The following is a 15,581-nucleotide window of genomic DNA, read 5'->3' on the forward strand; positions in this document are numbered from 1 at the left end:
GAGGCGAGGGGATAGGGGATAAGCTGTGCACTATTATTGTTGTGGGGGTGGAGGAGAAAGGGAGAGGGTCTGTGAGGGGACACCCTCGGGCCCAGCATGCTCCCAATATGAGCACAGGGATGCCCAGCCCTGTGTACGTCTGGCTCTTCAAGGGGAAGGGAAAGTGGAGCAGGAAGGCTGCCGCCTAGAATGGAAGCAGCGGATTTTGGTTGCTACAAAAAAGGAAGAGGTGCCACTGGTGTTAGAAATCGAGAAGTGTCAGAGTATACAGTACATTTTTCCGAAGGGCGTGTGCTTTGTGACACTGTACGTAAGCAGCTGAATGTGCCAATGAAAACACACTTTTTAAAAAGTACAACTGATCTTTAAAGCGTACTTGATGTATGAGGAAAACACACTCACTTTAGGATTAGAAGGATTACATGGAACAAATTGCAATATTAACATCGTATTAAACTATTGTACATCATTTGTTGAGTCAGAATACTTTTTTTTGGTTTTGTTATTAATAATGACTAGCCCATTTCATAAATTGAGGAGGAGAGGAGTAACAAAGGGTAAAAACATCACTTGTCAAACGTGCTTGCCAGGTACAGCCAACAGCTAATTCTGCATGATATATGCCAGAGGTTCACATTTCTGTTCCAGGTGGATAAATGATGAACGTTATGTACAGATCTGAGTTGAAAAAAACATGCAAGTAAAAAAGCACTACAAATGCAATAGGTCTCTCATTTGATTGCGTTAGAGCTATTGCTGTTGTAAATGTCAGTCTTTTTTAAGCATGTGTTTTGCAGTGTATGTATGTGGTGTGTAGTGGAATTATGTTGGTTGGATTGGAATTGTTGAGTTGTGTGGTGTGGAATTGTGTGGCATTGAGAAGATTTGTGTATTGTAATTGTGTCATGGTGTGCAGTAGAATTATGTGGATTGTAATTATGTGGTATGGAGTATACTGAAATTCTGTGGAGTGGGATTGTGTGTTATGGAGTGTAATTATTTGGAATAGTATTTTGTGTTGTGGAATGGTATGTAGTGGAGTTTAATTATGTAGCGTGCTGTTGCATTTTGTGGTATGATGTGGAATTCTGTTGTGGGTTGGATGTATGTGGTGTGTTGTGTAATTGTTGTTGAGTTGAATTATGTGGTTTGATGTTGAATTATGTGGTGTGGTTGGGAAATGTGTGAAACCAACAAATGGTAAGCAATGGGCGGGCTCCAAGCCTCCTCTATACAATATTACAATATCTCTTGTGCACTGTTTTAGGTGAGACCTTACAAAGAAGATCAATTAAATGGACAAGAACTTACAATAAACTCATAGGACAATACAAGGTGCTGAATAGCACAAAACAGCTGTAGTAAATTAGTTTACTCCACTGGCCAAATACTTAAAGGTTAAAATGTAAACAAATGTAGATATGAAAAGCATTAACGTAAGACTCATGAGTAACGAGCCATGGCTCAATGATTTACAATGAACTTTTACTGGTGTTTCGAAATTTCTTTTACAAACCCATGGCTGGGAGAAACCTAAATGGAGTTTTACATAAAATGGCATGATCAAGATGCAAGGAATCACACCCTCCTCTCCTAAATAAACAAAGAGAAAAAACCTTGAAATGGCCAGCAGTTCCCACCTGAAAGCAAATCTCAAGATGGCACATATGACTGCAGGGAGAATCAAGTGAACTGCTACTGTTCCTCCTTTAAATGTACATCTCCTAAGAGTAGTGGCAAGATAAAACGATGAGGGAGCACACAAGAGGGTGCCTGCTTTGGCGATGGGCGGACTGCTGATGTGCACTTGATAAGAGCATATGAATGCTTTTTTAATGCTTTTTGAAGCACCAAAAATGTTTAAACACGACCTCTTACACACACCAGTGAGCACACTGTGTAAAATAGTAAGGCCCTGGGCAAAACTGGTGGAATATCAACCTTTTGTTAAGATCCTAATATGCACACTGTGTTTCTATATTTTTTTTTAAGTGAGCCAAAATGGGGCCTGGGATGGGGCTGCTTCTGTTCTCCACGAGGGAACACAGAAGTGGATGACTGCTTTGGCCCCGGGTTGACTGCTCAGGTTGCGCTTGATTGTAACGCATGAATTCATTTTTAAGGCTTTTTGTAGCACCAAAAATATTTAAATGTAACCCCGTACGCACACCAGTGTACACACTGTGTAAAATAGTACAGCCATTGACAAAACTGGTGGGATAATAACCTTTTGTGAAGAGCCTCATATTGTATGCACACTGCTTTTTGCTGTTTTAAAAAAAAATTTAAGTGAGCCATAGCCACAATGGGGCATGGGAGGAGTCTGCTTCAGATGTTATTACAAAAATAAAGTTCCTTTCTACACAGTAAAATACAAAAATCACTAGAGTTCGTGAACACTCAACCAGAGTGTAACACGAGCAGCCAAGAAAAAACAAAGTAGTCCCCAAAAGGAACAGATAAACACTTAAAGTGTAACAATACAGTACTTGGCCGGTGCTCCTCAGCTAAGACAAAAAGTGGACAAAAAGTGATGTATCGGCTGCATGAACTAATTAGGAGGCAGCAAAGAAGAGCGACACTGGAGTCAACCTTTGGTAAACAGTAGGAGGGATGAATGCCCTTTTACTGAATAAAGCAGGTCTTGCAGACAGCGTATGTGTGCTACCCAGGCTTGACCTAAAAGCCAAGTTTGGCTCTTTTACCAACAAATGGTACTTACAATTACAACTCTCCAGCACTCCCTAAAAACAACGGTAGGTTGGCAAGGTGATAATAGAAAATGTAATGGTCCTACTTACAACCTAAGTGATGGTTCAGCTATAAAAACACACCCTAGCAAATAAAGAAAAAAGTTTGTGTATGTTCTAAAAGTATTTAGAGAGCAGGAAGAAGGGCCATGGCACTTGCAGAATCTAACTGCATCACTTAAAGACGGCAACTTGGCTGGTAACAATTTGAGATATGCAATTAAAAGATGAGAAGGCGCCCCTGCAGAACAGGACAATTGCCAATTAGAGAAATATTCTACACATTGACAGTAAGTGTTCTGTTTCGATTAATACTATCCCATTACATGCAGAATTGCTCTTTCTGAGTGGGCTGTTTTATCAAGGGGACCCCCTCCACAAACAGGTGCTCACCACAGTGACAAGTCAGAAAGCTTGTGGCTTTGATTACCATTCTCTCCTTTCAGCCACCCCACACATTTCTAACCCAGAAGACCACCAACTTACGAATATGAAATTGGCCTACAGTAGCGTGACTGTGAGTTGTTCTGTGTGCCAAGAGCTTTTCCATAATTCAACCCATTGGTATCTATTGGTCTTCAGTGCAGAACTCTATTGTGGCAGTAAAAACAATCAATTGTTTGTCTGGCATGCATTGCTGTTGTAGGAACAAAACAGATCTGAATTCAGTAGTTTGAATATATTTCACCCATCGCTATTAATTTTTTCTGCTGATTTACCTACGTCCACTGTCAGGCCAACTGACCATTAGCAGGCAGCCTCCTCCCTTGTCACATGAAATAATTTATTTGACTCCAGTTCTCAAACAAAGAGCAGTAGGCAGCATTCATTCTATTTCATCTTATCAGTACCTTGGTGAGCCCCCACTGTAGGATAGAGTGTATTCCATCTATTGCCCTATTCAAGGTTTGTTTGATATGTTCATCAGTCTGGTATTATCATCCACCTTATATTAAATTGTAGACACCCATCAATGATTTATGTTGCATCTACTACTGATACTTCTTTAGCCATTGGTTTGTGTGTCTGTATCTTTCTGTGTGCAGATCTATTGTTTGTATATTGTTTGTTATTTACAACCTCACTGTTTCTTTTAGCGAATTTGGAGAGCTTGCTGTCGAGCTGCTTGACCAGTCGTACAAACAAAATGAAACTTTAGCCATGAAGTTGCTAATGTACGAGTTGAAAAACTGGAGTAAATACACCTGCCTTAAGCTTGCTGTGTCTTCAAGACATCGCACATTTGTTGGGCACACATGTGCACAAATGTTGTTATCAGATATCTGGATGGGAAGGCTGAATATGAGGAAAAATTCATGGTACAAGGTATGTTTCACATGATAACCATTATTATTAATGTGTGGTCACCTCTTATGTAGAAATCATAGAATGCTGAAAGCTCAGTATAAAGCCTGTGAGGATATTCTGAAATTAGCAATATACGTAAAGTGATAGAATTAAATACAGTGGAATGCAACAGATGGCTGATGCTTTGAGTTCCTGTGAACAATAGTTGGAGCCCTTTGTAGATGCTGGAGGGCAGGGTCTCCATACAATAACATGGAGGCACTTAGAAAGGATGTGTCTTTTATTTCATGTTCAGTTTTTAGAATACAGCAACAGCAGGTAAGTCCTGCCACGCCTCCCTCCTCCCCCTGTCTACTAGCTTCCACTCCAGACGACACACCAGCATTACATTACATCATTCACTGTTAACATTCTAGACACAAGTTCAGACATGCAGGGCATGTGGACACACAGAATACTATACACCTCCCTTTCTTACAAATAACAAAACAAGTAACATACATTCTCCCCACACCTTAGGTCACACAAAGAAAAGAGACAACTAGCTTGTGACTAATATTGTGCACCAGTCCCAGATATGCAGGTCTTGTGACCGCCCCAGGCATGAGGCCCTACCATTACGTCTGCACACTTACAAGGATAGGATTCAATATTTATGCATGCAGGACATGTAGTCACATACCCTTAGTCTTGCGACAGCCAATGCATTGGACCCATTGGCTTCACTTGAGAAAGAGTTTACCTGTCTACACACTCAAGGCAAAAGCAAAACAAAAATAGAAAGTTTAGCCCCTTAGCTTCTGGGTCTTTCCTCCCCAAATGCTGAGCCCTTTTTTTGGCTATTTGGGGTAGTTCATGCTTAGGTGTCCATAACTTTTTTCACATAGGGAATCCACACCAAACTTGTGTCCTTTTTTCCAATATCCTGGGGATTGTACAGGTACCCAGGGTTTGTAGATTGCCCTGGAGATGACTGAAAAAATAGACAAAATGTAACAACATTTTGAGTTTTTTTTTGTTGAAAAATAGGGAAAAAGTGCTCAAGATAAGCATCTGGTTTTTTCCTTAAGAATGGCATCCACAAACGGTTTGCTTACTAAAGTCAACATCTTCCCAGGTTTCAGGAACATGCAGAGCTGAAGCCAGAAACCTCATTTTGTACCACAGTTTTGGCATTTTTCTAAGAGGCAGCCTTTTTCCCTATTTTTGTGCTCTCAACCTACTTACTGTTTGTAGTGGGAACCAGTGTGAAACCCATGGGTGATCCAGAAAAACTATACATTTCTGAAAAGTAGACACAATTCAGCAAGGGTTCATATTTGTAGATCGCACAAGGTTTTGCTAAGGGAAAGAACTGTTGAAATACAGAAATATTGAAAATGAGTAGGTAAAAACAGGCATTTGTGACATTTTCATCTGTAACTTTTTATCACAATTGCCTATTGACAGAAGCAATATACCATTATGTCCACTATACCCTTCTGGTTGTGGGGATATATAGAGTTTGTAGGTTCCCCACGAACCCAAGGTACCAAGAGCCAACAACTGAGCTGCACCGTAAAATGTTTTTTCTTTGAGTACCAAGTATAGACCAATTCTTACAGCAAAATAGAGAGAGTGAAAAATGGGTATCAGGGAAACTGATGTATTTCTGAAACAGGCACAATATATACAGTTTCAGAGCAGAGGTTATTTCTACATCTCTGAATTTCTGGATACCCATACTAGCGTATGATTTAGAGGGTATTTTTCAAAATGCAATCTTTCTTCTATACAGGACTACATTTGAAAGGCTTAACTGCAGTGAAATTCACTAGGTAATAACAAATGTTTTACTATGCTATACTCCCACAAATTTCACAATAAAAATAGTGCCTCCCTTGTGCCTATGTGTCCATAAATAGTGCCTCCTTGCTGCCCGTGTCCATAAACGGCCCAAAACACAACATAGATGCAGCACATTTTTCACCAAAAACTGGTCTTTTTTTCAATGTGGGTAGCTCGAGATTTTAGACTGTAGCTCAGCTAGCACCTAGGGAAACCTAGCCAACCTGTACAATTTTGAAAACTAGACACCTAGCGGTATGCAGGGTGGGCTGATTTGCGTGGCTTTCACATGTTGTTTTACCCAGAATCCCTTGCAAACCTCAAACCTTGGGGAACAAAAAACATTTTTGTCATATTTCTGTGATGGAAAGTCCTGGAATCTGCAGGAAGTCACAAACTTCCTTCCACCTGGCTTTCCCCCAGGTCTCCCAATAAAAATGGTACCTCACTTGTGTGGGCAGACCTAGTACCCGCAGCAGGACACAGCCCAAAACATATTGTGACGATAATGATAACTAAGGTGGGTGTACTAATTAGTCCTGGGGTCTAGTAACATATAGGGAAACCTATTGAACCTAGACATTTCAGAAAAGTATACATCAAGGGGAGTCCAGGAAGGTATCGCTTGTGTGGATTCCCCAAATTTTTTTTTTTTTTTTTACCCAGAATACCCTGCAAAGGTGAAACATTGACTAAAAACACTATTTTTCTTTGCATTTCTGTAACATAAACTACTGGATTTGGCACCACTTGGTAAGTCAGGACTCTCAGCAAGAGAGCACAGGTGCTGGCAGATGAAGTCTCTGATGTCCCTGAGACTTCTTAACAGGAGGGAAGCTCAGTCTTTTCACTCCCAGGACAGAAACGGCAAGCAACAGGCCAGCACAGCAAAGCAACAGGCAGAGTGGCAGTCCCTCCTACTACATCCAGCTTTTCTTCATAGCAGACTGTCCTCAGTTCAGAAGAATTCTAACTTTGTGGGGTCAGAGGTCCAGTACTTATACTCATTTATGCCTTTGAAGTAGGCAAACGTCAAAGAGAAGTCTGTGTAGTGCACAAGTCTCTGCATTTTCCTGCCCTGGCCTCACTCTAGGGGGTTGGAGACTGCTTTGAGTAAGGTCTAAGGCACAGCACTGTAAGGTGTAAGGCACAGCCCTATTCAGGTGCAAGCGTCAGCTCCTCCCACCACTCTAGCTCTGGAAGATCCGTAAGGATATGCAGGGCACACCTCCGCTCTCTTTGTGTGACTGTCTAGAGTGAATATACAAACATCCTGACTGTCATCCTGACCCAGACGTGTATTCAGCAGAAAGGCAGCGGCACAGAATGGTTGCACAAGAAAGAGTCTACTTTTTAAAAGTGGCATTTTCAAACTTACAATTCAAAAAACAATTTCATCAAAGATATATCTTTAAATTAATGAGTTCAGAGACCCCAAACTCCATTTATCTACACCCTTCCGAGGGGCTACCTTGGGACTACCTTTGGGGTGGCTTACGGATAATAAAAGGGAAGGTTTGGACCTGGCAAGTGCACTTGCCAGGTCATCATGGCAGTTAAAAGATGCACACACAGACACCACAATGCAGGCCTGACACATGGTTGCAGGGCTGCTCATGTGGGTGGCACAATCAGTGTTGTAGGCCTACTAGTAGCATTTGATTTACAGACCCTGGGCACACCTGGTGCACTATGCTAGGGAGTTACTAGTAAACCAACTATGCCAGTCATGGATAAACCAATCACAAATACATTTTAGACAAAGAGCATATGTACTTTAGCACTGTTTAGCAGTGGTAAAGTGCCCAGAGTTCTAGAGCCAACCAAATAAGTCAGGAAAAAATAGGAGAAAGAAGGCAAAAAGTTCCAACCACTTTATGGTCCGTTCATACCGCCAATACCGCCATACAGGTCCAATCTAACCAGACAGTACACTCACATCTACTTACCACCGGCAGGTAAGGGCGCATCACATTCATATGCCACAGGACGGAATAAGTTTGACTACATTTTACCACCTGTGAAGTAACCGCCTCCTTCCTGAACATTAATGAACGCATAAGTAGTGAACCTTTACAAATGGCTCCTATGACAGTCACACGAGGCTCAGGAAGACATGTCTTTCATGCACCTTTAGCACACTCACTGTGCCAAATCCAACTCCTCCCAGTTTGTGGATGCAAGTTGGGGATGTCCAAAGATGCCTTGTGAGGTCTATTTCTCGAACTGAGTGAGAATATCTACCTTTGAAACTAAGGCAGACATGCTGGGGCATTTTTACGAAGTTTCCTATAGAGAAGAGAAATTTTGGACACACAGGGTAGTCCATGAGAACGTAGCATATATCCCATTCACTGTTGTGCAGGGCTGTGACTGTAATGCATTTATCATACAGCAAACTGAACATCTACTAGGTTCTGATGGAGGATGATCATGGCAAGCAGGTCAAACATTGACCCATATGTGTCGTAGTAATTCAGTGTGATTGTGGCATCAACAGGTTTGAATCCATTGGTGAAGATTAAGTCATGGCATGTACATCTAAACTATCTTTACTATCTGCCTTCTACCTATGCAGTATCCCTGGGAAAGCATACCTACCACAAACTTCTTACCAGGTCATGTCTCCGTCCTCATCAGAGTCCTGACTATTCATTTATAATTGCCAAGTGAACCTATGCTAATGCCTTCTATCCATAGCTACTTGATGTTCAAGAAAACATCTTTCATGTACCATCAGTGCACTAACTGTGCTAAATCCAGTTTCCTCCAGTTTGTGAATGCAAGTTGAGGGGGTGTCCGACTATGCCTTGTAAGGCCTATTCCTTGAATGAGCAAGCACATCTACCATTGAAACTAAGACAGACATGCTGGTGAAGACTTCCTAAGGTCTCTAAAGTAGAAAGCCAAACAAATATCCTGTGGGACCCATTCACTGACACTTTTCCTTTTGCTTTGAAAGTGTGACAATTCAATCGCTAATTTGTATCATACCCATTGTTATTGGACAAATGGCACAGGACACAATATCTTGTATGATGATTGTTTTCACATTTTATACTAATGATGTGAAAACAATCATCATACAAGATAGTGTCCTGTATCCCTTTTCAAGAACATTGGTTATGATACAAGTTAGAAATTGAGTTTGCACACTTTTAAAGCAAGTAGAAATGTTGGTGAATAAGTCCCACATGATATTTGTTTGACTTATTACACTTACTCTGGTTCTTATGGGCAATCAGGGTGGTCCTTGTGTAGCATACATAAGTTACCTAACAAGCACCTTAAAATTCAGTCACTTTAACATTTTGCCACACAGGATACTCTGTGACAACGTGGCATATGTTATTTCCACCAGTATGTACAGTGTGAAGACTATATTCAACATTTCAATTGGCGAACAGAACACCTACCATGTTCTGACAGTGGATAAAGGTGTCACGCAGGCCATAAGGAAGTCCATGATTTCCTGAAGTAGAGAAACTAAACTTTTGTGGTTGCTTGTCTAACAAATTAGTGGCCCTTGGATGTTAGGTATCCATGCACAGCCATTGAAAGGTTTACCCTGTGGCAGCTCCACCTCAGTCAATTTCACAAAAGTTTGCTTTAATATGATACAACATAAAGCAAGTAGGAAAACACAGGACTGGCTGGGATGGGCACTGGAGACAGTAATAATGACTCTCCTGCTGCTTTCCATGCTTCGAGCACACTTTACATCAATGACATGGTTGATCCTTTTTGGGTGTTTGAGGAAATTTATCAGCAAAGTGTTGCTCCTGCAGCCTTGCCTCATCCTCCAGAAAATATGAAGTGGAGACTGCTGCGTCTGTAGCAGCAGTGAGACTTTCAATCACAGACAACCAAAAGTCAAGGGATGACATGAGTTTTCCTGTTGTTGTCGAACGATAAACAGAATATGCATTGTATGTTGCCATCTGGATCAGGAGGGTAAACAGTTTTTCTTGTTCTAAGTGTGAGTTTTACAACTGCCGTTGTATGGCTGAAGAACCTGGTTGTTCTTGTCCACTCTGCCCATGTACTTGTTGCAATCAACTATAGTTGTGGACTTTGGCTATCTGACCCCAAACCGTGACTGGGGAAGTGTTCTCATCATGAATTGTAGGGAGCAAATACACATCATGCCTATCGGAAAACTTGACTGTGAGCAGTTTGTAGGAGCATAACACAGTACTCTGGCATTTCTGGAGCTTCTTGCAAACAATCTCCTGTGAGAATCTTTTGTGGTGACAAAGAACTGTTCCGCAGGCCACAGTGCCAGCTTTGTTGAGCTCACCGAGCAGCTCCACTCCTGTATCAAAATTGTCCAAATAAAGGTTAGAACCTTTGTGAAGGAGTGGCTGGACAAACTCCAATACAATCTTTCCTGTGGCCCCTCGTGTGGGAAGGCAACCTACAGGGTATAACATGAAGTCCTTCCCTGTATACACTCTCAAGCTGTACACATAGCCAGAAAATCTCTCACACAACATGTGCAGTTTGATGCCAGAGGAAGCTCTTTTGCTCGCAATGTACTGCCTGAACAGCAGACGCCCTTTGCGCAGGATTAAGGACTCATCACCTGCTATATTCTTTGGAGGAGTGTAAATCTCTGAAAACCTGGCAGACAAATGAATTTTGATGTATTTTGAACACCCTGTCATGGTCTGGATGGTCCCAGGGCAATGTAGCAGAATTGTCATTGAAATACAGCATTTGCTGCAATATGAAAAAACTATCTCTGCTCCTGTACGGGGTTTACCCAAACCATGCTAGTCAACCAGTAGGTTGTTTTTTGTACTAACTCCATTTTGAGCTCAAGGCTAAAAAATATCTTCAACTCCTCCAGCAAAGTGGGAGTCCACTGGTGTGCCCTAGAATGGGACCCTAGAGTGCTTCCATGCTCCCTCAAAAATTGTTCGGCACACAAATTGTTTTGCTGACCAATTTTCTGAAGGAAGTTAACATTCAAAAAGGGATGAACGTCACCAGTAAAAGGTGGAATTTGGGGCTGAACTAAATTGGGGGGCTGCCAAGAGAGTGCGCTCTGTGCTTGCTGCCACTTACACCTGCTCTCTGGGCTGGCCTAACCTGCTACTGTTGTCCCACTGCACAGACTGTGCTTGTGAAGGGGCAGCACGCCTGTCATCATAGTCTCCCTCAGAATCACTGAAATTGCTCCCAGATTCTGCTCCATTCTCCTCTCCCTCAGATGCTGTCTCAGTATCTGCTGTTTCAGTTTCTGATCCCGCCTCAGAGCTGTCCTCCATAAACCAAGTTATGGCCTGAGCAGAAGTCATCCAACAAGGCACGATCTCTGCTACTGTCTAAAATGTCCTAAAACACTACCCTATGTAGAAGGCAGATATGTTGTTAGCAAAATTGCTGGGGTGGGTGGGTGTGTGTGTGTGGGGTGGGGGTGGGGGTGTGGGTGATGTGTGCAACAGTAAATGTCAGTCACCTTACCTTTGGTTCTTCCCTCAATCAGCAGGTTCTCCAAAGTGGTACTGAGAATTATTGTGAAGCACATGGTTTCCACGGTTAGACTTACCTTTGCATCAACAAGCACTGTTTGGTTTCTATTGGTGAAGGTAGTAATTGTACATATGTAATTTTACTTTACTATTGTGGTAGCATTTCTATGCTATTTCCAGTCCTGATGAAGTCTTAGGGATTGCTCCTGTTTGACGAAACACGTGTTGGCTGGAATTGTGGACGTATTTATGGGACACCAGAAGACAATTCTTCAAGAATAAATTCAATAATGATGAACTTTAAATATGTGGGAAGAAATTTGCCTTGGATTTCATATTTTTACTACTGCTTGCCAACATAGCACACTGCGGTCCACTCCCTCATGCACCCTTGCATAATATGGAATAAATCCCCATGCAACTTTTCACAATAAGGTATTAGACTTTCCCCAACTTCGCAAACCCATGGGTGCTTCCTGCAGACAGCCTCTAGCAACAGGGTACAGCTCTTTCCCCAGTTCACACAAATACACACATATACTACCCTCATATCTCTCGTGACTCCGCAACATAAGGATACATACAACCAGCACCTAGCTAGACAACAACACACCAATGGGCACTACACTCTCTTCCCCAAATTGTTAACTAGACTCCAGTTGAAAGTAAATGCTCACCCAGTGCTAGCAAAACTATCTACAGTTGGATAATGTAAACTTCCTAACCTACCTTGCAGTACTAAGCATTCAGGGCACCAACACTGTTAACATAAACAAGGCGCATTTCTTGACATATAATACAACCTTAATGAATGCCAAATAATCTTGCTGATTACATAACTGAATGTAATATTTTAACCTTGTAATTGGACAAATGCCAGACAGGCAATGTTTTGACATCCCACTGCTTCAGGACGCAGTATACTCTCAAAAAGCACAATCTGTTCCGTAGCCACTGTCCATGGAGATAGTCCTACTTTTTTTCTAAATTAACCAAGAGGCCTTGCTTAGTCTTTCGTCAATGTCTCCAGACTTGGCCCATTCAAACATCAGCGTACTTCCCTCCTTCATGATGTCCGTCTACGTAGCTAGCTCCACCACTTCTACACCCAGGTCTAGAATCCAAGACATTGAATCTTTCTCATGAGCAAGTTTGCTGCTATGCCCCAAAAACACACCCTCTTCTTCCAGCACAGACTGATTGAGGCCAGAAAAAAAGTTTCAATTTTCCTGGTGCTGCTCATTGTCAAAAGACCTTTGTTCATTCATATAACGGTAGCGCTAGCAGGAGCCACACCATTTCCTCTGGTCATTCTGTACTGGGTATCATAAAATATCTCCATCTCCAAAGGAATGGACTAGTCTGTGCCACAGTCACCGTAATGGAGACATCATATTGGGCACTCACCAGTGCTGCTCTTTATGTCACTGTCACTGCAGAATGCACTACTACTTTAGGCTCCCTGGGCATTTCAGAGGCATGCTTTACTGAAAATGAGATTTCCTGCCCCTTTCCACTGTCTCCACAGCACCATCATCATACCTTTGTCTCCATAGCACTGTCCTAAGCATAAGACTATTCGATGGGACTCTTTTTCTCAGTTTATAACTTCTCTCAGCTGGCTCCTCATCTTTGCCAGACCTTACCTACCCTCCTTACTGGGCTCCTCCTGGGTAGCAGCCTAAGATGACACCTCTTGATGGTGCATTTTAGCATGTGCAACTCCAAACTAGTCCTCCATGGTGACAGTGCCATGGTCCTTCTTGCAACAGGCCTCCTCTGCCAGAAATGGCTCCCAATGGACAATGTTGAAGTTGGAAGGCAAGGTTTTCATACAAGAATTTGGAGCCTCCCAGGTAAAAGGCAAGTTCCTTATTTCATGTTTGGTCCTTAAGTTACATCAGTAGCAGGTAGGGTCCCTCCCAAATCGCACCTCCAAGCATCCACCACAAGCCACATACCAACATTTTATTACATCTTTTACTCTTAGCATACAAGACACCCACTTGGATCTAAAGAGAGTTGGGGGGGGGGAGGAAACACAGGAAACCACACCTTTCTAGAAAGTACTAGAATCAGAGCTTTTAACTCAACCACAGTAGCCCTGAACAAAAGTATTCCTCTTCTTTCTCATTTTTCTATATGACCAGGTCGACTAAGTATGTGCATACCTATGTGTATGGGGTTATATGTGATGTCATAGAAAAATAGTTTCATGGAATACAATTACTGAGAAACCATTTCACATAACCTGTTTAATGAAAATTTACAGGATGAACAGCACTTACAATTTCATAGAAACAAATTCACAGAATGTCAATTTTTTCCAAATAAGCTTTTGCATGAAAATTTAAAAGGTGTAAATGCAATGGTGGCAGGTCTTACTTTCAGAAAGATTTTTGTCAGAAGTATTTATTCCAGTGCTTTAGTTCAGGGGACATTATTTCACATATTTTACATTTTCTTTTACTTTGGATGCTTTTGATTCACTGACCCCTATTACACCCCTAAACACCATCCATCCTTCACCTCTAAAAATCCTTCACCACTCCTAAACTACAACCATCCCTGAAAACTAAAAGACCTTTCCAACCCTAAACTCATCCATCTCCACCTAAACCTTAAAACCCCTCACCACACCACAACCCCACCCACTCCTCAACTTCACCTATCCATGACCCCTAGGCTCCACCCATCCCCAAACCCTAAAAGCCTTTTCTATCCCTATATTCCACCCTTCTCTAATCCCTAATACCCCTCAATATGCCTAAATTCCACCTATTCCTGAACCCTAAAACTTTCTGCAAATAAACACCACCCATCTCTGACCCGGTAAACCCTTCGCCACCTCCAAATCCCACTCATTCTTGAAGCCTGAAAACCCTTCACTACCGCTAAACACTACATATCCATGAAGGTTGTATGACAGAACCACGCATGTCGGAAAAGTGCATACCTTAATGTGGTCGGAACGACGACTGTCTTTTCCACGCATGCCTTTACCACACATGCCTTTACAACAAATTTTATTGTAAAAGCATGCTTAGTAAAAGCATATGCGGAAACTGCATGCATGGTTCTGTCATACAACCCCCACCCGCCCTAAGGCTCAAAACTACCCCACCCCTAATAAATAAACTACCAAACCCCCACCCCTAAAAACTAAACTACCCCTAGAGCCCCAATCAACCTATGCCCTAAAAAAAGTACCCAAACTCCCCACCCCTGCCCCCTAAAAACTAAATCACCCCAACACCCACCCTGAGACCTTAAATCTTCCTCCACACTAAACTACCCCAAATACCCCCAGCCCACCCTAAGCCCTAAAAAAAAAATAACCTGACCCCCAACCCTAAAAACTAAACTACCCAACACCCTCCACCCACCCTGAGCACTAAAACCATCCTCCACCCCTAATAACTAAGCTAGACCCGACCCCCCACCCCTTAGAACCTAAGCCCTAAAATAAACTTCCCCAAACCTCCACCCTGGCCCTAAAAAATACACTACCCCAACACGCCCACCCACCCTAAGCACTATATTCAGCTCCACTTACCTCACCTTGTCCTCTCCTGATCATTCCTCCTATCCTTCCGCCCTTCCCTAAACCTTGGTCCGCACCTAAAAAATAAACTACCCAGTCCCACCCTAAGCCCTAAAAACAAAATTCCCCAAACTGCCACCTCACCCCTAAAAAATAAACTACCCAGTACCGCCCCACCCACCCTAAGCTCTAAAAACTAAACTTCCCCAAACCCCGCCCCTTAAATAAAAAGTCCAATCCCCATCCATCCTAAACCCTTAAACCACCCCCTCCCTCTGAAAACTACCCCCCAAACCTGCCCCAACCCCACTTACCTCACCACAGCCTTTCCAAAGCTCCCTGCCTCCACCACGCATATGCATAGTTTGGCACATGCGTGGTTAAGGTGGAGAAAAAGGCATGTGTTGTCCGGCAAGGGTTGTTCTGCTTGCAAATTAAAAGTCTGCATTGCTGGCAATGCATTGTTTAGGACGTTTCCCATCCATGAACCCTAAAAACCCTTTCTACATCTAAACCCACCCATTTCTGAACACTTAAAACCCTTCACCACCCTAAACTCCACCTATTCTGGAACCTTAAAACTTTCTACCTATAGCCTCGACCCATCCCGGACCTTATCATTCCTAAATGCCACCACCCTAAAACCCTTCACTACCTCTAAACTCGACCCATCAT

General features: G+C 42.4%; 1 protein-coding gene across 4 annotated transcripts in view; it reads left to right on the forward strand.

Annotated features, from left to right (window-relative positions):
• Nucleotides 1–15,581, forward strand: part of LOC138284105 (transient receptor potential cation channel subfamily M member 7-like) — a 1,183,984-nt gene that overhangs the window by 674,547 nt on the left and 493,856 nt on the right. For all 4 annotated transcript variants that reach the window (XM_069222537.1, XM_069222536.1, XM_069222538.1 and 1 more), the window contains one exon: nucleotides 3,848–4,076. In XM_069222537.1, coding sequence (XP_069078638.1) covers nucleotides 3,848–4,076 — 229 coding nt within the window. The remainder of the gene's footprint in view (nucleotides 1–3,847; nucleotides 4,077–15,581) is intronic.

The sequence above is a fragment of the Pleurodeles waltl genome, chromosome 3_1 (assembly GCF_031143425.1).
Source record: "Pleurodeles waltl isolate 20211129_DDA chromosome 3_1, aPleWal1.hap1.20221129, whole genome shotgun sequence".
In the NCBI taxonomy this organism is placed as follows: Eukaryota; Metazoa; Chordata; class Amphibia; order Caudata; family Salamandridae; genus Pleurodeles; species Pleurodeles waltl.